The 24,938-nt window shown below is 46.1% G+C and overlaps 1 protein-coding gene across 1 annotated transcript in view; it reads left to right on the top strand.

Moving 5' to 3' along the window:
- Positions 1–24,938, top strand: part of lrpprc (leucine-rich pentatricopeptide repeat containing) — an 81,029-nt gene that overhangs the window by 24,765 nt on the left and 31,326 nt on the right. Inside the window, exons 17-24 of the mRNA XM_014179970.3 lie at positions 878–984; positions 1,212–1,289; positions 1,382–1,441; positions 1,526–1,639; positions 1,853–1,983; positions 2,432–2,517; positions 10,951–11,158; positions 23,952–24,076. Coding sequence (XP_014035445.1) covers positions 878–984; positions 1,212–1,289; positions 1,382–1,441; positions 1,526–1,639; positions 1,853–1,983; positions 2,432–2,517; positions 10,951–11,158; positions 23,952–24,076 — 909 coding nt within the window. The remainder of the gene's footprint in view (positions 1–877; positions 985–1,211; positions 1,290–1,381; positions 1,442–1,525; positions 1,640–1,852; positions 1,984–2,431; positions 2,518–10,950; positions 11,159–23,951; positions 24,077–24,938) is intronic.

Genomic DNA, 24,938 nt, shown 5'->3' with positions numbered 1-24,938 from the left:
TGTTAAGCAAATGTTTACTCCCAAATCTATTTAGGCTTGCTTTAACAAAGGTGTTGAAGGTTATTGACTAAAGACATTTCTGCTTTAAATTTTTCATTCATTTGTAAACATTTCTAAAACAAAATTCCACTTTGACATTGTGGGGTGTTGTGTGTAGATCAGTGGCACATCTCAATTGAATCCTTTTTAAATTCAGGCTGTAACAAAACAAAAAGGGGTTGTGGGTCAAGGGGTATAAATACTTTCTGAAGGCTCTGTATCTGTGTCTCTGTCTATGCGTTCACTGTGTATATATCTGCAGTCTCCGTTGCAGGAGTCTGCTGATGCGCTCACCCTGCGTTATGAAGACTGTTTGCACGTTCATGTCCTGCCCTAGATATAGGGTGGGTGTGAGACCTGGCCAGAGGGACAGCCTGTCTGTCAGGGAAATGGGCCCAGGCTGCTGACACAGCGCTGAACAAACAGCCTGCGTCTAGTTTGTCAGGAATGTGTGTCTTTCAGTGTGTGTGGCGCGGCTGTGTCTCTCCGTGTCAGTGTGTGTGTGTGGTCTGACCGGGCTGCAGTGCTGGTGGGAGAGATGGAGACAGTTATCCGTGTCACTTCCCGTTGTGTCCTCCGCACGGCCGCCCCAGAGTGCGAGGCTGTCACCCACTGCCACCCGCCCGACACGCATTACTGTTCGCTTCACTCAAAGAATACCGTCAGCACTACTCTCTCTCTCACACACACACACACACACACACACACACACACACACACACACACACACACACACACACACACACAGCCATTATCCTGGGACCACGTTCTATGTCCTTGTATCCATCTGTGTGTGTGTGCGCACGTATAACATCACTCCTCTCTTCCATCTCTACAGAGGCTGTGTCCTACTTTCTCTATAACCTGATGGACAGCATGACTGAGGCAGAGGTGCAGGCTCAGGAGGACAAGCTCAGGCAGTACTTCAACCAGCTGAAGAGCATGGTACACACACACAGATATTAGACTCATCCCATTCATAAATACAACCCCTCTGACAGGCTTACACACATTGATCTCAGATTAAGAGTTGTCTATGTGGATAATAAGATTCAGATTACCCACGTCCCAAATCTCACATTTCAGATTAGCAATCTGCCCCCTCCTAAAATGGACAACCCCAGGTGAAAGAGAATGAATTTTAATCCTGTTCTCCCGTGTTTGACCTGCAGGGTATCATCATCCCAGGGAACATCTACAGAGGGATCAGAAACCTGCTAGACTCCTATCACGTGCCTGAGCTCATCAAGGTATCTGTCCTAAATCACTGACTCACAGCTACTGTATTCTTAATGATGCAGTTTTGGTTTCTTTCTTATGTGGTTCTTTTGGTTTCTTTTAGGATGTCATCGCCCTGGTGGACAGCAAAGAACCTCTGAACCTCTCAGACAACAGAGTCGTTGTGAGTGTATTCATTGGGTTTTAGAGATATAGGTGATGGTCATTTAGGGAGAGTGCGTGTAGCGTTTTCCTGTCTACCTTTCAGAGTCTGGATGGCAAGGTGTTGGCGCTGGAGAGCAGGCTGGCTGAGCTGAAGGCTGACAGTAAACCAGTAGGAGCTACCCTGAAACAACTCATCCTCACTCTGTGTGCCGAGGAGGTACAGTCTCAGCACACATGCCCTCTCTCTTTTGGGTAATGTTTGTTAAGCTTAAACCTGGTTTAGTTCCAGAGTGATAGTCTGCTGCCGACAGTAAGAGACAATTAAATGAGGGTTGTTAATGCCCTACTGGGCCGGCTGACTATTGCGGTTCTTAGGATTAAGCATTTGAGATGAAGGTTGATTTTTAAAAACGTCTTGTCTTTCTGACAGAAACTGGACAGGGCTCTGGAGCTGAAGAGACAACACGAGGCAGACATGGTTGCCGGGAGCTACGCCACCCTCATCCACCTCTGCTGTCGCCATGACAATGTGGAAGAGGCGCTGAACTTGAAAAGAGAGCTGTAAGTGGATTGGGAAACACACACACACATTCCCCTATACTCGGTCCAGCTAAGCATTAAAGTTTAACCTGAGCTGGATTAGGAGAGACGTTAATGCACTGGCCGGGCCAGAGCAGTGGACAGGGGTGTTCTGATGAATCCGGTGCATACGTACACCCATCTCTTCTCCTCACCCCACACCCTGCATCCGTAACCTTTCTGAAACAGAAAGGCCTCGGTGCTGCACTCACCTTCAGCTCCAATCTCTGTCTCCCTTTCCCATGCACTGCTTCATCAAAGTGGGAGGGGGGGTAGAGGAATCTGAATTGTTGGGAGATGGGAGTTGCAATTGTGACATGAACTGCATCAGCCACGTTCGAGATCTTTTACACACAAATGACATTTAAAAAATAAAAAAAAGTATATTTCTCTAATCTATGGTCTAACTCTCTCAACCCCCCATGTCTAGGAGCCGTAAGGATTCCTCAGTGTCTCTGGATTCCAGCAAGTACGTGGCTCTGGTCAAGGTCCTGACCAAGCAGGGCAGACTGGAAGGTGAGTGGGCAATAGACACTGTCAGGGCAACGTAATCGAGGGAAGTTGCATTCTGTTAAAGAAAAGCTTTCAGGGTTCCTTGTCCAGACTGCTGAGAAACCTTGCCTGAAAAGTCACCATGCTTGAGACCTGAAGACTTCCGTTAGCTCCCCGAGCTAATGCTTTGGCTTTAGCTCAGCAGGCTAACACTAGATTTGTTCCCGGTCAGTCATATTTTCGGGATAAATGTGTGGTTTGGTTAAGCCTGTACATCTACAGTTGAAGTCAAAAGTTTACATACACCTTAGCCAAATACAGTTTAGTTTTTCACAATTCCTGACATTTAATCCTAGTAAAAAATTCCCTGTCTTAGGTCAGTTAGGATCACCACTTTATTTTAAGAATGTGAAATGTCAGAATAATAGTAGAGAGAGTGATTTATTTCAGCTTTTATTTCTTTTATCACATTCCCAGTGGGTCAGAAGTTTACACACTCAATTAGTATTTGGTTGCATTGCCTTTAAATTGTGTAACTTGGGTTAAATGTTTTGGCTAGCCTTCCACAAGCTTCCCACAATAAGTTGGGTGAATTTTGGCCCATTCCTTCTGACAGAGCTGGTGTAACTGAGTCAGGGTTGTAGGCCTCCTTGCTCGCAAACGCTTTTTCAGTTCTACCCACACATTTTCTATGGGACTGAGGTCAGGGCTTTGTGATGGCCACTCAAATACCTTGACTTTGTCGTCCTTAAACTGTTTTGCCAGACCTTTGGAAGTATGCTTGTGGTTATTGTCCATTTGGAAGATCCATTTGCGACCAAGCTCTAACTTCCTGACTGATGTTTTGAGATGTTGCTTCAAAATATCCACATAATTTTCCTACCTCATGATGCCATCTATTTTGTGAAGTGCACTAGTTCTTCCTGCAGCAAAGCACCCCCACAACATGATGCTGCCAACCCCGTGTTTCACGGTTGGGATGGTGTTCTTCGGCTTGCAAGCGTCCCCCTTTTTCCTCCAAACATAACGATGGTCATTATGGCCAAACAGTTCTATTTTTGTTTCATCAGACCAGAGGACATTTCTCCAAAAAGTACGATCTTTGTCCCCATGTACAGTTGCAAGCCGTAGTCTGGCTTTTTTATGGCGGTTTTGGAGCAGTGGCTTCTTCCTTGCTGAGCGGCCTTTCAGGTTATGTCGATATAGGACTCGTTTTACTGTTGATATAGATACTTTTATACCTGTTTCCTCCAGCATCTCCACAAGGTCCTTTGCTGTTGTTCTGGGATTGATTTTCACTTTTCGCACCAAAGTACGTTCATCTCTAAGAGACAGAACGAATCTCCTTCCTGAGCGGTATGACGGCTGCTGGGTCCCATGGTGTTTATACTTGCGTACTATTGTTGGTACAGATGAACGTGGTACCTTCAGGCATTTGGGAATTGCTGCCAAGGATGAACCAGACTTGTAGAGGTCTACAATGCTTTTTTATGAGGTTTTGGCGGATTTCTTTTGATTTCCCATGATGTCAAGCAAAGAGGCACTGAGTTTGAAGGTACGCCTTGAAATACATCCACAGGTACACCTCCAATTGACTCAAAGGATGTCAATTATCAGAAGCTTCTAAAGCCATGACATCATTTTCTGGAATTTTGGTGTATATAAACTTCTGACTCACTGGAATTGTGATACAGTGAATTATAAGTGAAATAATCTGTCTGTAAACAATTGTTAGAAAAATTACTTGTCATGCAAAACTATAGTTTGTTAACAAGAAATTTGTGGAGTGGTTGAAAAACGAGTTTTAATGACTCCAACCTAAGTGTATGTAAACTTCTGACTTCAACTGTACATCTTTCTTTACAAGATGCCTATATCCATAAGCCATATGAAAGAACATCAAAGTTCAACTCCTGAGTGAAGGAAGTGTTTGATGCAGTTAAATGTCTGCTGAAGGAGTAATTATTTTCTCAGAGAGCAGGCTGTATGCATGTGGCGAGGAGCAGGCAGCAGCCGCCTTTTTCTCACTCTCAGGACGCCCACATTAACCAGCCATTATCTGAATGCCACGGTGGGTTTCTGCCTGCCCATGTAAGACCCAATTACAATAAAAGTGTTTCTTCTTTGCTTTGTGCACACAGTGACAGCGTAAATGTGTGCCCCGTCTCTCTCACGCTACCTCTCTCTCTTTCCTTCAAGATGCGTGTCACTCTCACCCCCCCCCCTTCTGTCCGCCTTGTCTCCCCCCGTCACAGAGAGAGAGAGCGAGAGAAAATTACAGGACTCGCGCTACTTTAACAGAATTACAGAAATCCGTCCTGATACTAATGGCATATCATGTCCGGGAAAGTGCTTGAACATTTCACACACACAAATTTGCATGTGAATTCAAGCAGAGGTGCTGTGAAGGGAGGGAGGGAGGTGGGGGGGGTTAGCTGGCCATTAGCCCCAGTGAGTGCGGCGGCGGCTTGTCATCCACATTAGCACACCTCGCTGCCCCGGTCTACCGGGCCGCGCTACAGACAGCCAGGCCCGCACTGAAGATCATGACTTGTGGCAGGACCGCTCACTGGCTCCCCGCTTTTAATGGCTTTGTTGTTTTCCTTACTTCCTTCCTTTACCTCCACCTTCACCTCTCCACCTTTCCCTTCATCCCCCTGCATAGGGATAGCTAAAGCCTCTGTGGGGTCCTCCGGTAAACACAGCCCTGGGTGTGCAGGGGCCTAGTGGAACGCAAGGCAGGGAAATTAGAGGGATTAATGGCCTGTGTGATATTTGTTTACCTGGCCGTGGCAGTATGTGGCTGGATGAGTTTCAGATCCCTGGCTGGCTGGCTTGGCTGATATACATACCACTCCGTCTGCTTGGACGCCTAGCCTCCATTTGGTCATGTTAGCGCCGAGCCACTGGTCGTGGTGATTAGTGGTGCCGTCAGGAAGGAGAGAAGAAGAGATGAGCTGTCTCTTCTCTGATGGGTGCTCATTCCCTCGCAGGCTAGCTAACATGTTCCTTCCCCCAGTACGACTCTGCTGGTGTGTGTAACGTGCTGATGGGCAGTCGGGGAGTGGGTAACTTTTCCCCCCCCCTAACCCCCCCACTCTCGTTAACTTGGGTTTGATCCTAATGTCAGATTTCCCCCACCAAAAACTCTGATATTTCCATCAACTACAACATTTTCCGCCAACATAGAACTGCCAAAGGGGGCAGAGTCGCAATCTACTGCAGAGATAGCCTGCAGAGTTCTGTCATGCTATCCAGGTCTGTGCCCAAACAGTTCAAGCTTCTACTATTTAAAAAGCCACCTTTCCAGAAATAAGTCTCACTGTTGCCGCTTGTTATAGACCCCCCTCAGCCTCCAGCTGTGCCCTGGAATCCATATGTGATTTTATTGCCCCCCTTCAATCTTCAGAATTTGTACTGTTAGATGACCTAAACTGGGATATGCTTAACACCCCGGCCGTTCTAAGCTAGATGCCCTCAAACTCACACAAATTATCAAGGAACCAACCAGGTACAACCCTAAATCCGTGAACACGGGCACCCTCATAGATATCATCCTGACCAACCTGCCCTCTAAATACACCTCTGTTGTCATCAACCAGGATCTCAGCGATCACTGCCTCATTGCCTGGGTCTTAATGGGTCCGCCGTCAAATGACCACCCCTCATCACTGTCACACGCTCCCTAAAACACTTCAGCGAACAGGCCTTTTCTAATCGACCTGGCCCGGGTATCCTGGAAGGATATTGACCTCATCCCCGTCAGTAGAGGATGCCTGGTTATTCTTTAAAAGTGCTTTCCTCACCATCTTAAATAAGGATGCCCGTTCAACAAATTTAGAACTTAAAAACAGATATAGCCCTTGGTTTACTCCAGAATTGACTGCCCTTGACCAGCACAAAAACATCCTGTGGCGTACTGCATTAGCATCGAATAGCCCCTGCGATATGCAACTTTTCAGGGAAGTTAGGAACCAATATACACAGTCAGTTAGGAAAGCAAAGGCTAGCTTTTTCCAAACAGAAATTTGCATCGTGTAGCACAAATTCCAAAAAGTTTTGTGACACTGTAAAGTCCATGGAGAATAAGAGTACCTCCTCCCAGCTGCCCACTGCACTGAGGCTAGGAAACACTGTCACCACCGATAAATCCATGATAATCGAGAATTTCAATTAGCATTTTTCTACGGCTGGCCATGCTTTCCACCTGGCTACCCCTACCCCGGCCAACAGCTCTGCACCCTCCTGCAGCAACTTTCCCAAGTCCCTCCCCTGCTTCTCCTTCACCCAAATCCAGACAGCTGAGGTTCTGAAAGAGCTGCAAAATCTGGACCCCTACAAATCAGCTGGGCTAGACAATCTGGAACCTCTTTCTAAAATTATCCGCCGCAATTGTTGCAACCCCTATTACTAGCCTATTCATCCTCTCTTTCGTATCGTCTGAGTTACCTAAAGATTGGAAAGCTGCTGCAGTCATCCGCCTCTTCAAAGGGGGAGAAACTCTAGACCCAAACTGTTATAGACCTATATTCATCCTGCCCTGACTTTCTAAAGTCTTCCAAAGCCAAGTTAACAAACAGATCACCTGGTTCACCAACTACTTCTCAGATAGAGTTCAGTGTGTCAAATCGGAGGGCCTGTTGTCCGGACCTCTGGCAGTGTCTATGGGGTTGCCGCAAGGTTCAATTCTCGGGCCGACTCTTTTCTCTGTATATATAAATGATGTCGCTCTTGCTGCTGGTGAGTCTCTGATCCACCTCTACGCAGACGACACAATTCTGTATACTTCTGGCCCTTCTTTGGACACTGTGTCTTAACAAACCTCCAGACGAGCTTCAATGCCATACAACACTCCTTCCGTGGCCTCCAACTGCTCTTAAATGCAAGTAAAACTAAATGCATGCTCTTCAACTGATCGCTGCCCACACCCGCCCGCCAGACTAGCATCACTACTCTGGACGGTTCTGACTTAGAATATGTGGACAACTACAAATACCTAGGTGTCTGGTTAGACTGTAAACTCTCCTGCCTGACTCACATTAAGCATCTCCAATACAAAATTAAATCTAGAATCGTCTTCCTATTTCGCAACAAAGCCTCCTTCACTCATGCTGCTAAACATACCCTCGTAAAACTGACTATCCTACCGATCCTTGACTTTGACTTCCAACACTCTACTCCGCAAATTGGATGTAGTCAATCACAGTGCCATCTGTTTTGTCACCAAAGCCCCATATACTACCCACCACTGCGTCCTGTATGCTCTTGTAGGCTGGCCCTCGCTTCATATTCGTCGCCAAACCCACTGGCTCCAGGTCATCTATAAGTCAAATCAAATCAAATTTATTTATATAGCCCTTCGTACATCAGCTGATATCTCAAAGTGCTGTACAGAAACCCAGCCTAAAACCCCAAACAGCAAGCAAAGCATGTGAAAGAAGCACGGTGGCTAGGAAAAACTCCCTAGGAAAAACTCCCTAGAAAGGCCAAAAACCTAGGAAGAAACCTAGAGAGGAACCAGGCTATGAGGGGTGACCAGTCCTCTTCTGGCTGTGCAGGGTGGATATTATAACAGAACATGGTCAAGATGTTAAAATGTTCATAAATGACCAGCATGGTCAAATAATAATAATCATAGTAGTTGTCGAGGGTGCAACAAGCACGTCCGGTGAACAGGTCAGGGTTCCATAGCCGCAGGCAGAACAGTTGAAACTGGAGCAGCAGCACGGCCAGGTGGACTGGGGACAGCAAGGAGTCATCATACCAGGTAGTCCTGAGGCATGGTCCTAGGGCTCAGGTCCTCCGAGAGAAAGACAGAAAGAGAGAATTAGAGAGAGCATATTTAAATTCACACAGGACACTGGATAAGACAAGAGAAATACTCCAGATGTAACAGACTGACCCTAGCCCCCCGACACAAACTACTGCAGCATAAATACTGGAGGCTGAGACAGGAGGGATCAAAGTCTTTGCTAGGTAAAGCCCCGCCTTATCTCAGCTCACTTAGTCACCATAGCAACACCCACCCGTAGCACGCACTCCAGCAGGTATATTTCACTGGTCATCCCCAAAGCCAAATCCTCCTTTGGCTGCCTTTCCTTCCAGTTCTCTGCTGCCAATGACTGGAATGAATTGCAAAAATCACTGACGCTGGAGACTTATATCTCCCTCACTTTAAGCATCAGCTATCTGAGCAGCTTACCGATCACTGCACCTGTACAGAGCCCATCTGTAAATAGCCCATCCAACTACCTCATCCCCATATTGTTATTTATTTTTGCTCTTTTGCACCCCAGTATCTCTACTTGCACATCTATCGCTCCAGTGTTAATGCTAAATTATAATTATTTTGCCACTGGGGCCTATTTATTGCCTTACCTCTCTCATCTTACTACATTGGAACACTATATATAAATTTTTCTTTTGTGTTATTGACTGTACGTTTGTTTATCCCATGTGTAACTCTGTTGTTTTTGTCGCACTGCTTTGCTTTATCGTGGCCAGGTTGCAGTTGTAAATTAGAACTTGTTCTCAACTGTCATACCTGGTGAGAAAAAAAATATATATCCCTGGCCCAGTGAGTTCACACCTACAGCTAAGGAATTCAACTCTCGCCCCTTAGTCCAGTTCTCAAGGGCTGCAGTGTTTGCTGGTGTCCTACCCCATGATACTTGGTACTTGATTTATCAATCGATTTCATAGAACCACAGAGCTGGTTTTCCATGTTTTTTTCGTCAGTTGTCTGCAGGTTGTCTGCAGGTTTTCATCCAATACCATTCAATCACAATGAGGCCATAGCCTGCAGGTAGAAATCCCAACCATTCTGGGGAACAGCATCCAAGGCTTTCTTTGTCATTAGTCAAGGCTTTGATTCCTCTCCACAGTATCATCCTATAGAGAAATATATTCAGAGATCCAGTGAAGGGGATGTCCACAGGTACATGTAGGGTCATCCCAACCCCAGAGGGACATGACCCAACTGGGCCCTGTTCAGATCCATATCCACCCCATCCTGACGCCCCGGGGAGAGAACAGAATGAGCCCCAGACACAAAACAAAAGCTGCCTCTTAGAAACCCAATGTGACCCACATGAACCCCCACCCCTCTTCCCCTTTCCAATTTCCCTTTTTGCTTCATTAAATCTGTGACAGTCACAGACTGTGCTTCATTTGCATAACAACTCATGAAAATGAGGGGGGAGGGAGAGATTGAGAGGCAGACTGGAATTTGGATGCCAAAGCACACACCAGTGTGTGTGTGTGTGTGTGTGTGTGTGTGTGCTGTCGTGTCACTGGAGTGTTCATCCCTGAGAGAACACTCTGGTTGAAGAGGTATAATAGCTAGCCAGAGAAGTAGACTGCCAGAACTGGAGGGATGGTGGCATCCAACTGCACTCACCTGTAGTGGTCAACACAGGGTCCTTTCTGTTCTGGCTGTTATTGAGTCTGCTAGCCACAGCACTCACACTGTGAGTAGCAATTGGGGTTTGAGCCCAAATGAGGCCAGAACTCACATATGCGTGGTAGTTGAGGGCCAAAGCCAATAATAGTTAGTTTGTTTGTGTGTGTGTGTTTACATGGGGTGTGTACTGACGAGCTAGATGTTTTCTTTCTCTGACCAGGCTGTGATGATTAGTATCACCGGTGTAAACAGACCCTATCGGTATCAGCCCATTAGCACGCCTCTAAACACAGTGTAAACACATCTTAATTGTCTGGCCCTGCCACAGAGCAGCTGACTGCTGCCGGGGGAGAGAGACGAGAAGAGGAGAGTGTTCACTCCGCACGGCCCAGTCAGCCAGATGGGTGCCCAGCCTGCTGAAAAGCCTCCATTATTACCTCTGTAGGACCCGGGGCCAGGGCACGCCGGGCACTCGCCGCACACCTATAATTTAGCCCCATCGCTTTCGGCACAGGGACGGGAAAAAGCGGCCCGGTAATTGTAGTCTCGTTTAGAAATGCAAGTAGCAATTAGCAGGAAATTGGCATTATACGGGCCGATTTGCATTCCTGCTGGGTGTAAAACGCTGTTTTAATAGCGGTTTGTTTTCCCCACATGGAATTATCTAAGGGGCCTTTTATCACCTTCTCCCCATCTCGCTCTCATTCTCTCTCTCACATTGTCTCCTCCTTCCCTCCCTCTTTCATTTGGAGTCTTCCCATCAAGTGAGATTGAGCGCTGACTACTTATTTTAACCACCCCATTGTAGTTCCTGGCCCCCTAAGTCTCTCTAGGACAAGGCAGTTAAGCCACAAGTAACTGACTGTAATACTAGATGACATTTATTGAGTAATTGTGTCAGATGTTGACATTCGCTTGTAGTTTTATCAACATGCATTTGGCCAGCTCCCATGTTGACTTTATCTCTCCCCGCCCCTCTCTCTCTTCTCCCTCCCTCCCTCCCTCCATCCATCTCCCCCCTCTCTCTCTTCTCCATCTCTCCCCCCCAATCACAGAGGCGGTGGACATGCTGAAGGAAATGAAGGAGAAGGAGGTGGCTGTGAGGGACACCACAGTTACCCTGCTCTTCCACGTCCTCAATGCTGCGGCCATGAAGGGGGACGTGGCAGCTGTCCGCAGGCTCCAAGACACCATCTTCACCCTGGGCCTGGCCACGCCCACCGCCAACCTCTGCTCCCCCCTGGTCTCAGCCCACCTGGAGACGTGAGTAGTACTTCCTCCTTCAGTCCTAACAGCTGTCAGGTACTCTATAGGACTTGTGGGCTAGACTCCTGTGTCCAGACTGCATACTAGCATCAGACCTGTGTTCAAATACATGTATTTAATTATTTCTTATTTAAATATTAACTTATAGCGTATTTTCAAATAATGTGGCCATTTTGAAATGTCCTTAAAACTTGAATTAATAACCCTGACATTTATTTGTTTAAATCACTGAATACAACAGGCGCTTATTAGAGACAGGCTTCTATTTGAGCCAGGTGTCTTTTTCCATAATGCACACAGCTTTGGCTCATTTGCATAGTTACTTGTTTATTTTCAGCTTTCACTTCCAGCATTTTAATGAATTTCTTCATTTCATGCAATGTGTTATTATTTACACATTGTCACATTTATTTTTGTCTTAGTACGTCTCTAAAAAAATATATATATATATATATATATATATATATATATATATATATATATATATATATATATATATATATATATATATATATATACACACGGAACCAGTCAAAAGTTTGGACACCAACTCATTCCAGGGTTTAGTGAAGACATCAGAACTATGAAATAACACATGGAATCATGTAGTGACCAAAAAAGTGTTAAAATATAATTTGATTTATATTTGAGTTTCTTCAAAGTAGCCACCCTTTTGCCTTACATTTACGTCATTTAGCAGACGCTCTTATCCAGAGCGACTTACATATTGGTGCATTCACCTTATGATATCCAGTGGAACAACCACTTTACAATAGTACATCTACAGTGGGGGAAAAAAGTATTTGATCCCCTGCTGATTTTGTATGTTTGCCCACTTACAAAGAAATGATCAGTCTATAATTTTAATGTTAGGTTTATTTGAACAGTGAGAGACAGAATAACAACAAAAATATCCAGAAAAACGCATGTCAAAAATATTATAAATTGATTTGCATTTTAATGAGGGAAATAAGTATTTGACCCCCTCTCAATCAGAAAGATTTCTGGCTCCCAGGTGTCTTTTATACAGGTAACGAGCTGAGATTAGGAGCACACTCTTAAAGGGAGTGCTCCTAACCGCAGCTTGTTACCTGTAAAAAAGACACCTGTCCACAGAAGCAATCAATCAATCCGATTCCAAACTCTCCACCATGGCCAAGACCAAAGAGCTCTCCAAGGATGTTAGGGACAAGATTGTAGACCTACACAAGGCTGGAATGGGCTACAAGACCATCGCCAAGCAGCTTGGTGAGAAGGTGACAACATTTGGTGCGATTATTTGCAAATGGAAGAAACGCAAAAGAACTGTCAATATCCCTCGGCCTGGGACTCAATGCAAGATCTCACCTCGTGGAGTTGCAATGATCATGAGAACGGTGAGGAATCAGCCCAGAACTACACGGGAGGATCTTGTCAATGATCTCAAGGCAGCTGGGACCATAGTCACCAAGAAAACAATTGGTAACACACTACGCCGTGAAGGACTGAAATCCTGCAGCGCCCGCAAGGTCCCCCTGCTGAAGAATACATATACATGCCCGTCTGAAGTTTGCCAATGAACATCTGAATGACTCAGAGGACAACTGGTGAAAGTGTTGTGGTCAGATGAGACCAAAATGGAGCTCTTTAGCATCAACTCAACTCGCTGTGTTTGGAGGAGGAGGAATGCTGCCTCCTATGACCCCAAGAACACCATCTCCACCGTCAAACATGGAGGTGGAAACATTATGCTTTGGGGGTGTTTTTCTGCTAAGGGGACAGGACAACTTCACCGCATCATTTGACGGGGCCATGTACTGTCAAATCTTGGGTGAGAACCTCCTTCCCTCAGCCAGGGCATTGAAAATGGATCGTGGATGGGTATTCCAGCATGACAATGACCCAAAACACACGGCCAAGGCAACAAAGAAGTAGCTCAAGAAGAAGCACATTAAGGTCCTGGAGTGGCCTAGCCAGTCTCCAGACCTTAATCCTATAGAAAATCTGTGGAGGGAGCTGAAGGTTCGAGTTGCCAAATGTTAGCCTCGAAACCTTAATGACTTGGCGAAGATCTGCAAAGAGGAGTGGGACAAAATCCCTCCTGAGATGTGTGCAAACCTGGTGGTCAACTACAAGAAACGTCTGACCTCTGTGATTGCCAACAAGGGTTTTGCCACCAAGTACTAAGTCATGTTTTGCAGAGGGGTCAAATACTTATTTCCCTCATTAAAATGCTAATCATTTTATAACATTTTTGACATGCGTTTTTGTGGATTTTGTTGTTATTCTCTCTCTCACTGTTCATATAAACCTACCATTAAAATGATAGACTGATCATTTCTTTGTAAGTGGGCAAACGTACAAAATCAGCAGGGGATCAAATACTTTTCCCCCCCACTGTATATCTTTTTTTTTGGGGGGGGGGGGGTTTAGAAGGATTACTTTATCCTATCCCAGGTATTCCTTAAAGAGGTGGGGTTTCAGGTGTCTCCGGAAAGTGGAGATTGACTCCGCTGTCCTGGCGTCGTAAGGGAGCTTGTTCCACCATTGGGGTGCCAGAGCAGCGAACAGTTTTGACTGGGCTGAGCGGGAATTGTGCTTCCGCAGAGGTAGGGAGGCGAGCAGGCCAGAGGTGGATGAACGCAGTGCCTTTCTTTGGGTGTAGGGACTGATCAGAGTCTGAAGGTACGGAGGTGCCGTTCCCCTCACAGCTCCGTAGGCAAGCACCATGGTCTTGTAGCAGATGCGAGCTTCAACTGGAAGCCAGTGGAGTGTGCGGAGGAGCGTGGTGACGTGAGAGAACTTGGGAAGGTTGAACACCAGACGGGCTGCGGCGTTCTGGATGAGTTGTAGGGGTTTAATGGCACAGGCAGGGAGCCCTGCCAACAGCGAGTTGCAGTAATCCAGACGGGAGATGACAAGTGCCTGGATTAGGACCTGTGCCGCTTCCTGTGTAAGGCAGGGTCATACTCTGCGAATGTTGTAGAGCATGAACCTACAGGATCGGGTCACCGCCTTGATGTTAGCGGAGAACGACAGGGTCTTGTCCAGGGTCACGCCAAGGCTCTTAGCACTCTGGGAGGAGGACACAATGGAGTTGTCAACCGTGATGGCGAGATCATGGAACGGGCAGTCCTTCCCCGGGAGGAAGAGCAGCTCTGTCTTGCCGAGGTTCAGCTTGAGGTGGTGATATGTCTGCCAGAGATGCGATTAGCCACCTGGTTATCAGAAGGGGGAAAGGAGAAGATTAATTGTCTGTCGTCTGCGTAGCAATGATAGGAGAGACCATGTGAGGATATGACAGAGCCAAGTGACTTGGTGTATAGCGAGAATAGGAGAGGGCCTAGAACTGAGCCCTGGGGGACACCAGTGGTGAGAGCACGTGGTGCGGAGACGGATTCTCGCCACCCCACCTGGTAGGAGCGACCTGTCAGGTAGGACGCAATCCAAGAGTGAGCCGCGCCGGAGATGCCCAACTCAGAGAGGGTCGAGAGGAGGATCTGATGGTTCACAGTATCAAAGGCAGCAGATGGGTCTAGAAGGATGAGAGCAGAGGAGAGAGAGTTAGCTTTAGCAGTGTGGAGAGCCTCCGTGACACAGAGAAGAGCAGTCTCAGTTGAATGACCAGTCTTGAAACCGGACTGATTTGGATCAAGAAGGTCATTCTGAGAGAGATAGCAAGAGAGCTGGCCAAGGACGGCATGCTGAAGAGTTTTGGAGAGAAAAGAAAGGATACTGGTCTGTAGTTGTTGACATCGGAGGGATCGAGTGTAGGTTTTTTGAGAAGGGGTGCAACTCTCGCTCTCTTGAAGACTGAAGGGACGTAGCCAGCGATCAAGGATGAGTTGATGAGCGAGGTGAGGTAAGGGAGAAGGTCTCCGGAAATGGTCTTGAGAAGAGAGGAGGGGATAGGGTCAAGCGGGCAGGTTGTTGGGCGACCGGCCGTCACAAGTCGCAAGATTTCATCTGGAGAGAGAGGGGAGAAAGAGGTCAAAGCGTAGGGTAATGTGAGCAGGACCAGCGGTGTCGTTTGACTTAACAAACGAGGATCGGATGTCGTCAACCTTCTTTTCAAAATGGTTGACGAAGTCATCCGCAGAGTGGGAGGAGGAGGGGGAGGAGGATTCAGGAGGGAGGAGAAGGTGGCAAAGAGCTTCCTAGGGTTAGATGCAGATGCTTGGAATTTAGAGTGGTAGAAAGTGGCTTTAGCAGCAGAAACGGAGGAAGAAAATGTGGAGAGGAGGGAGTGAAAAGATGCCAGGTCCGCAGGGAGGCTAGTTTTCCTCCATTTCCGCTCGGCTGCGCGGAGCCCTGTTCTGTGAGCTCGCAATGAGTCGTCAAGCCACGGAGCAGGAGGGGAGCACCGGGCCGGCCTGGAGGATAGGGGACATGGAGAGTCAAAGGATGCAGAAAGGGAGGAGAGGAGGGTTGAGGAGGCAGAATCAGGAGATTGGTTGGAGAAGGTTTGAGCAGAGGGAAGAGATGATAGAATGGAAGAGGAGAGAGTAGCAGGAGAGAGAGAGCGAAGGTTGCGACGGCGCAATACCATCTGAGTAGGGGCAGAGTGAGTAGTGTTGGAGGAGAGCGAGAGGGAAAAGGATACAAGGTAGTGGTCGGAGACTTGGAGGGGAGTTTCAGTGAGATTAGTAGAACAGCATCTAGTGAAGATGAGGTCAAGCGTATTGCCTGCCTTGTGAGAAGGGGGGGACGGTGAGAGGGTGAGGTCAAAAGAGGAGAGGAGTAGAAAGGAGGCAGAGAGAAATGAGTCAAAGGTAGACGTGGGAGGTTAAAGTCACTCAGAATTGTGAGGGGTGAGCCATCCTCAGGAAAGGAACTTATCAAGGCGTCAAGCTCATTGATGAACTCTCCAAGGGAACCTGGAGGGCGATAAATGATAAGGATGTTAAGCTTGAATGGGCTAGTGACTGTGACAGCATGGAATTCAAAGGAGGAGATAGACAGATGGGTCAGGGGAGAAAGAGAGAATGTCCACTTGGGAGAGATGAGGATTCCAGTGCCACCACCCCGCTGACCAGATGCTCTCGGGGTATGCGAGAACACGTGGTCAGACGAGGAGAGAGCAGTAGGAGTAGCAGTGTTTTCTGTGGTAATCCATGTTTCCGTCAGCGCCAAGAAGTCGAGGGACTGGAGGGTAGCATAGGCTGAGATGAACTCTGCCTTGTTGGCCGCAGACCGACAGTTCCAGAGGCTGCCGGAGACTTGGAACTCCACGTGGGTTGTGCGCGCTGGGACCACCAGGTTAGAGTGGCAGCGGCCATGCGGTGTGAAGCGTTTGTGTGGCCTGTGCAGAGAGGCGAGAACAGGGACAGACAGACACATAGTTGACAGGCTACAGGAGAGGCTACGCTAATGCAAAGGAGATTGGAATGAAAATGAACTAAACAACTGGGGAAGCGAGAGAGCAGGGCCTCCCTCACTAACCATTCACTGAAATACTTAACTTTTCCAACTTCCACTTTAGAAATTATAATTGATGTAAACTACAGTGGTTCAATGTTTCCAGGAATAGGCTCAAACTTAGTTTATTCAGCTAGATAACTTGGTACAGTATTCTTCCTGAAACCCACCCAGTGCACCGTATCATATGACGCCGTAGCTAACTAGCATGCCTTGATGACAGCTTTGCACACTCTTGGCATTCTCTCAACTAGCTTCACCTGGAATTATTTTCCAACAGTCTTGAAGGAGTTCCCACATATGCTGAGCACTTGTTGGCTGCTTTTCCTTCACTCTGCACTCCAACTCATCCCAAACCATCTCAATTGGGTTGAGGTCGTGTGATTTGTGGAGGCCAGGTCATCTGATGCAGCACTCCATCACTCTCCTTCTTGGTCAAATAGCCCTTACACAGCTTGGAGGTGTGTTGGGTCATTGTCCTGTTGAAAAAACAATTATAGTCCCACTAAGTGCAAACCAAATGGGATGGCATATCGCTGCAGAATGCTGTGTTAGCAATGCTGGTTAAGTGTGCCTTAAATTCTAAACAAATCACTGACAGTGTCACCAGCAAAGCACCATCACACCTCCTCCATGCTTCACGGTGGGAACCACACATGCGGAGATCATCCGTTCACCTACTCTGTGTTTCACAAAGACACGGCGGTTGGAACCCAAAAACTCAAATTTGGACTCATCAGACCAAAGGACAGATTTCCACCGGTCTAATGTCAATTGCTCGTGTTTCTTGGCCCAAGCAAGTCTCTTCTTCTTATTGCTGTCCTTTAGTAGTGGTTTCTTTGCAGCAATTCGACCATGAAGGCCTGATTCACGCAGTCTCCTCTGAACTGTTGATGTTGTTGACATGTATCTCTTACTTGAACTCTGAAGCATTTATTTGGGCTGCAATCTGAGGTGCAGTTAACTCTGATGAACTTATCCTCTGCAGCAGAGGTAACTCTGGGTCTTCCTTTCCTGTGGTGGTCCTCATGAGAGCCAGTTTCATCATAGTTCTTGATGGTTTTTGCGACTGCACTGACCTTCATGTCTTGAAGTAATGATGGACTGTCATTTCTCTTTGCTTATTTGAGCTGTTCTTGCCATAATATGGACTTGGTCTTTTACCAAATATGGCTATATTCTGTATACCATCCTACCTTGTCACAACACAACTGATAGGCTCAAACGCTTTAAGAAGGAAAGAAATTCCACAAATGTACTTTTAACAAGGCACACCTGTTAACCTCTATGGGCTAGGTGGGACGCTAGCGTGCCACCCGTGGTGCACTCCATCAACAGCAGGTGCATTTCAAGAGCGGCAAATTTGAATCCAAATAAATGTCAAAATTCAAATTTTTCAAACATACAACTATTTTACACCCTTTGAAAGATAAACATCTCCTTAATCTAACCACGTTTTACGATTTCAAAAAGGTTTTACGGCGAAAGCATAAATTTAGAGTATGTTAGGACAGTACATTTACAAGAGTTGTGTGTAATGTTTTGTCAATTCAAAGACAGGGTCACCAAAACCATAAAACCAGCTAAAATGATGCACTAACCTTTTACAATCTCCATCAGATGACACTCCTAGGACATTATGTTAGACAATGCATGCATTTTTAGTTCTATCAAGTTCATATTTATATCCAAAAACAGCGTTTTACTATGGCATTGATGTTGAGGAAATCGTTTCCCTCCAATAACCGGCAGTCAAGTCAGCGTCACAAATTAAATAATTAAAATTAGAAAACATTGGTAAAATATTATATTGTCATTTAAAGAATTATAGATTTACATCTCTTGAACGCAATCAACTTGCCAGATTTAAAAATAACCTTACTGGGAAATCACACTTTGCAATAATCTGAGCACTGCGCCCAGAAAAATACGCGTTGCGATACAGACTAGACGTCATGTTGGGGAGATCTAAAATCGAAAATACTATGTAAATAATCCATTACCTTTGATTCTCTTCATCAGATGTCACTTCCAGGTATCACAGGTCCATAACGAATGTAGTTTTGTTCAAAAAAGCTCATCATTTATGTCCAAAAATCTCCGTCTTGTTAGCACATGATCTAAGCCAGCCGGACTTCTCGTCATGAACGAGGGGAAAAAATATATTTCCGTTCGTTCAAACATGTCAAACGTTGTATAGCATAAATCATTAGGGCCTTTTTTAACCAGAACATGAATAATATTCAAGGTGGACGAATGCATACTCTTTTATAACGTATTGGAACGAGGGTACCCAACATGAACTCGCGCGCCAGGTGTCTAATGGGCCATCATCGTTCCATGGCTCTTGTTCGGTCAGATCTCCCTCCAGAAGACTCAAAACACTTTGTAAAGGCTGGTGACATCTAGTGGAAGCAATAGGAAGTGCCAAAATATTCCTCAGCCCCTGTGTTTTTCAATGGGATAGGTTTAAAGGTAATACAACACATCAGGTATCCACTTCCTGTCAGAAAATGTCTCAGGGTTTTGCCTGCCAAATGAGTTCTGTTATACTCACAGACACCATTCAAACAGTTTTAGAAAATTTAGGGTGTTTTCTATCCATATGTAATAAGTATATGCATATTCTAGTTACTGGGTAGGAGTGGTAACCAGATTAAATCGGGTATGTTTTTTTATCCAGCCGTGTCAATACTGCCCCCTAGCCCTAACAGGTTAATTGAAATGCATTCCAGGTGACTACCTCATGAAGCTGGTTGAGACAATGCCAAGATTGTGCAAAGCAGTTACCAAGGCAAAGGGTGGCTACTTTGAAGAATCTCAAATATAAAATATATTTTGATTTGTTTAAAACTTTTTTGGTTACGACATGAATAATAGTGATATGTTATTTCATAGTTTTGATGTCTTCACTATTATTCTTCAATGTAGAGTAGGTTGATTGAGTAGGTGTGTCAACTTTTGACTGCTACTATATAATATTATTATTATTATTCTCCACTTTGACGGTCCATTTTGGCAGTTATTACTTTTGTGAATAGATAGCGATTTGCCATTTGTTTTTGGTGTCTGTACTCTGAAGTTGTTGACTGTGTGAGCTTGCCAGTTAGCTAGCAGTTCTCTGCTGTTAGCAGCCACTGGCTAGTAGTTCTTACTGCCCATTTAAATACTGATAATAGCAATTATTTTTAGAGTCAATGAATTATTTAATGTAACAATTCATTTAGACCCTGTGTTTTATTTGAAACAGCCGTTTATTTGCTGATATGTGAGCAGGCACAGGGACAAGCGGCTATTTGAGACTGTTTATGTGAAGTTTTATGGTATTTGAAAATATTTTAAATACTCCTAGGACCTGGGTTCAAATGCATGTGAGTATTTATTTGTATTTGGTTATCTCAATATTTACTTTGAAGTAGTATTTGAACCCAGGTTAGACTAGCATACCACTAGAATCACTGCCTGGTATGGTAACTGCTCGGCCTCCAACCGCAAGGCACTACAGAGGGTAGTGTGTACGGCCCAATACGTCACTGGGGCTAAGCTGCCTGCCATCCAGGACCTCGACACCAGGCAGTGTCAGAGAAAGGCCCTAAAAATTGTCAAAGACCCCAGCCACCTCAGTCATAGACTGTTCTGTCTGCTACCGCATAGCAAGCGGTACCGGAGCGCCAAGTCTAGGACCAAAAGTCTTCTCGACAGCTTTTACCCCCAAGCCATAAGACTCCTGAACAGGTAATCAAATGGCTACCCAGACTATTTGCAGTGTGTGTGTGTGTGTGAGTGTGAGTGTGTGAGTCCCATAGTAATCCTTCATTCTAAGTGGTGGAATGGACCAGAGCCCAGATGATAACGCCCAACAGGGTACCTGAACACTTTCTCTGGGAAAAGGACTTCCTGTGTCTCACTGCTTCGTTGTTCATCATTGGCTGTGGTGGGTCATGTGAGCCAGAGTCCTGATCATGCTTGAAGGAGCATTCTGGGGAACTGGTTCAGTCAGGGAGGGTTTGGATCTGGGGCTGTGCTGTGCATGCATTTTGGTGTGTTTGTGTGTCTTTCTAACAGAGGTGGGGGGAGGGGGTTAGATTGCGAGGCTTTGTGTGCGTGTGTGTATGTTTGGGGATCGGCCAGCTGCTGTACCCCTAACAACCCTAGCCTCCCCCTCCTGACCCCTATTTACATAACTCTGACTCACGCTCCGCTTCTCTGAGATGGCTATCGATGCCTTCTCGCTAAAAATGTAATATGCAAATGAGTCCGGGGGAAAAACCTGTGTTTCTGGGAGCCATGGCCCCACCCCTCAGCCCCTGTTCAGGTCTATTTGTGAGAACAGCTTTTAAGTAGATCAGCTCATTTGCATGTTAATTATGTACAGAGCACTAATTGCTGGATTTGCCACAGCCATGCGGCGCACTGTTCGAAACAACCCCCCTTCGCCCCCACCTCTCTCACACACACACACACACACACACACACACACACACACGTGTACCAAGGGTGTACACACACACGTGTACCAAGGGTGTACCTTTACACACATGGACGTTTGACACACTGAACAGTGTGGTGCAAGCGCCCCCCTGGGGCTGTTTGTTTGCTGTCAGTCAGTGCTCAACACAAACACACCGTGGAGGTTCATGCCTTAATTGCTGCCTGCTCTGAGATTAGTTTGGTAATTTCCCCAGGTTCATTAGCAGCAGTGAAAACAAGGGATCTCTCTTCTCCCTGCACAGAGCAGAGCCACGTTCACCGCTGAATGACTGGGGTTCACTGGGCTCACAATACAAAACCCAGGCCGAGGAATGCTTTCTAGAGGGATTTCTACACCTGTAAAGAACCTCTCTGTGGCCTAGTATAGCCTAGACCTCTACTTGGCACAAAGACAAAGTTTAGAGACGTATGTTAAGGATTTTTGCCTTCTTTTTTTCCATCCCCAGAATAAGGTTTCCCGTTCTCTTCACGTCTCTGCCCTTTATCTTTTCCACATCTATCGCTTTCCCCTTTCTTCTCCATATTTATCCCTTCCCATCTCCTCCACTATTCATCCCTCCTTTTCGCTCTCCATCTCATCCCCTCCTCTTTCTCTTCTCTCTGTTGGTGCCGTCCGTCAGGGAGGCGTTGGCGGCGGAGGACAAAGCGCTACGTGTCATTCTGGCGACGCTGTCTCATCACAGTGTCAGCAGTAATGACTTAATGAACACTTCTCCCCCAGATTAACGCTGACAGCCCGTCAGCCTAGCCAGTTAGCCGCCGAGTACCGCTCCAACACACTGGCTCTCTCGCTGAGACACGCTAACCGCTTGCTAACTGCCTTACTGGATCCATATCCTTGATTAGCACCCCTGCAATGCTAATGAGCCTAACAATGGGAGGTGGGAGAGACAAGTCTTGGAGAGGAGTGGGGGGGAGGGGGGGGTATTACAGTTGGAGATGAGACGGAGGAGAGCTGTCAGGCGGCTGCGGCCTGAGATGGAGAACTGGATTCACTCCTAGTGTGTGTGCGTGAGGGGGTGAGGGACAAATTGGGAGTGGAGTATGTAAGTGCAGCTGTACAACAGAAATGGGGAACCGAGACAGACTAGCCATTAAGTTGGACTTGACCACAGATTAATCAATATGTCTGTCACTGTGTGTACAGAGTATACTGTATGTTGTGGCTTAGCAGCCGTGTCCTAATGTAACTCATAACAGCAGGCTAGAGGTGTCACGATCAAACACCACACCCCCACGCACACACACTCTCCCCTACACACACCCTCTTCTGCTCGGCCCTCCCTCCCTTCCTTCCAGGGGACAGTGGTGTGATAACGTGAATGCCAATCTCTGTGGAACAAAAGAGTGGGACGGAGGAGAGGAAGGAGGGAAGGAGAGGCGTGCAAGGAAATAATGAAAGGATGGAAAGAAATGATCTTTCTTGTCTAATCCTTCAGGTTCTGTGCGTAAAGCACTCGCTGCCACCATCTTTTTTCAGGACTTAATTGGCTGGAAAGTGCTTGACATGCAAAGTTGGTGACATTAACGGGGGAACGTGTTTGAGTAAATCGGAGCGCAAGTGACAGCTAAATTGTACCTAGGGAAATTATGAAGCCTTCAACATGGTTAATTCTCTTTTTGGTTGGAGATGGGAGGAGAGGGCGCTGTAATTGCGATGCTGGTCGGGAGTTTCTAAAGACGTTTTTTTTCCTGTAAGAAGGGGTTTGGGGTATTTGGGTGGGCGGAATGGAGGTGTCGTCGAATGGAGGGAGGGTGGTGTAAATGTCTGATCGACCGTCTTGGAATGAAATGATTCTGTAGAATTTGACAGAATACCTTTGGAACGAGGTAACACTGACTGAGTGTATGTATGGCTGTAACTTAACTCCAGTTTGAGGATTCATATAAACATGACTGGCAGGTAGATCACGGGTCATTATATTCCTGTCCAGTAAAAGTTTCTCCCTCACTTTTTTTTTTGAATAAATTACACCTCTTCTCTCCCTCTCTCTGCTGCTCTCTCATTCTCTGGAGAGTGGCTGTTCAATCAGGAAGCGAGTGGTTGAATTGCCTCTTGACTCCTGCTTGATGAATAATGTTGTCGCTCTTCATTTCAATTAAAACCGATTGCCTGAGCCCAGTTTGTGTTCCAAGCTCAATCACATCCTGTGTTTTTTGCCCGTACCCACCTCCCTCTCCATTCTGTCCATACCAAGGTCAGACTTTTTTTGGGTGGGAGGCACATTACCTTGTCCGGTGGCTGTATAATCTTCAAGGGTAGAAAACACTACAGAAATTATACCTGTTACTCACTCCCTCCCCTCTCTCTGGCTCGCTATCCCACCCCACCTGACCCCTCCCAACGGTGCCCTATCCGCTGTGACCTCTGTGTGATTGGCATGGTAATTACCCAATCAACAGATTGATGGCGGCGCAGTCACAATAGAAGGGATTGGAGTGGTGTTTTTCTGTCTTCTCTGTCAGCCCCACTCCCAGGCTCTTTGTTCAGGGGGAGGAGCGGGAGGAGGGTGGAGATGGCACGGGGAGCGCTCTAATTTTGTTGCCATATTCCTCTAAATTGCGCAGCTGGGGGTGAGGTGAGGGGGGTGAGGGATGCTGAAAGCGTTGGAGAACAGGAGAGAAGGCTAAAGATCACAAAAGAGGTTGTTTCCCGTCTATTCATCCATTCACCCTGGAAAAGCCCAATGTTTTTAATCATTTGTTCTACCAGAGAGATTTGTCAAAGGAGCGTGGCCAATTGCCTCATCTCCTGGTTGACCTGTCAGGGCTGAAAAGGGCTCCATTGTTGTGAGGTCAGTCGTTTGTGACGGAGGTCAAAGGCCTGGAGTAGTCTTGTTTTCGCTCAGCCATATAGATTTGATTTTAAATGAATGTTCTCTTTCTCTGCGTGTCTCACCAGTAAGGACCTTGGCGGGGCTCTGGAGGCAGCTATGGAGTGTCAGAAGCAGTATGGACAACTCCCACGTATCCACGACGTCATCTGTGGCCTGGTGGAGAGGGGAGACACGGAGCTCCTACAGAAAGGTGAATGCCACCACCACAAATCACATTTCTTGATCACATGCGCCAAATACAACTGGTGTAGACGTTACAGTGAAATGCTTGCTTACGTACCTTTCCCAACGAGTCAGTTTAAAAATAATAATACAAAATTAAATGGTAACTAACACAAGGAATACAATACACTAGAATGGAGCTATATACAGGAAGTACCAGATCAATGTGGAGCTATATACAGGAAGTACCAGATCAATGTGGAGCTATATACAGGAAGTACCAGATCAATGTGCAGGAGTGCGAGGTATTTAGGATATGTACATGAAGGCAGGGTAAAGTGACTAGGTATCAGGATAGATAATAATAAGGTATTTGAGGTAGATATGTACATGAAGGCAGGGTAAAGTGACTAGGTATCAGGATAGATAATAATAAGGTATTTTAGATATGTAGATGAAGGCAGGGTAAAGTGACTAGGTATCAGGATAGATAATAATAAGGTATTTTAGATATGTACATGAAGGCAGGGTAAAGTGACTAGGCATCAGGATAGATAATAAGGTATTTGAGGTAGATATGTACATGAAGGCAGGGTAAAGTGACTAGGCATCAGGATAGATAATAATAAGGTATTTTAGATATGTACATGAAGGCAGGGTAAAGTGACTAGGTATCAGGATAGATAATAATAAGGTATTTTAGATATGTACATGAAGGCAGGGTAAAGTGACTAGGCATCAGGATAGATAATAATAAGGTATTTTAGATATGTACATGAAGGCAGGGTAAAGTGACTAGACATCAGGATAGATAATAATAAGGTATTTTAGATATGTACATGAAGGCAGGGTAAAGTGACTAGGCATCAGGATAGATAATAATAAGGTAT

The sequence above is a fragment of the Salmo salar genome, chromosome 28, assembly GCF_965601325.2.
Source record: "Salmo salar chromosome 28, fSalSal1, whole genome shotgun sequence".
Lineage (NCBI taxonomy): Eukaryota > Metazoa > Chordata > Actinopteri > Salmoniformes > Salmonidae > Salmo > Salmo salar.
The sequence above is the reverse complement of the archived record's forward strand: the minus strand, read 5'-3'. Positions and strand labels throughout refer to the sequence as shown.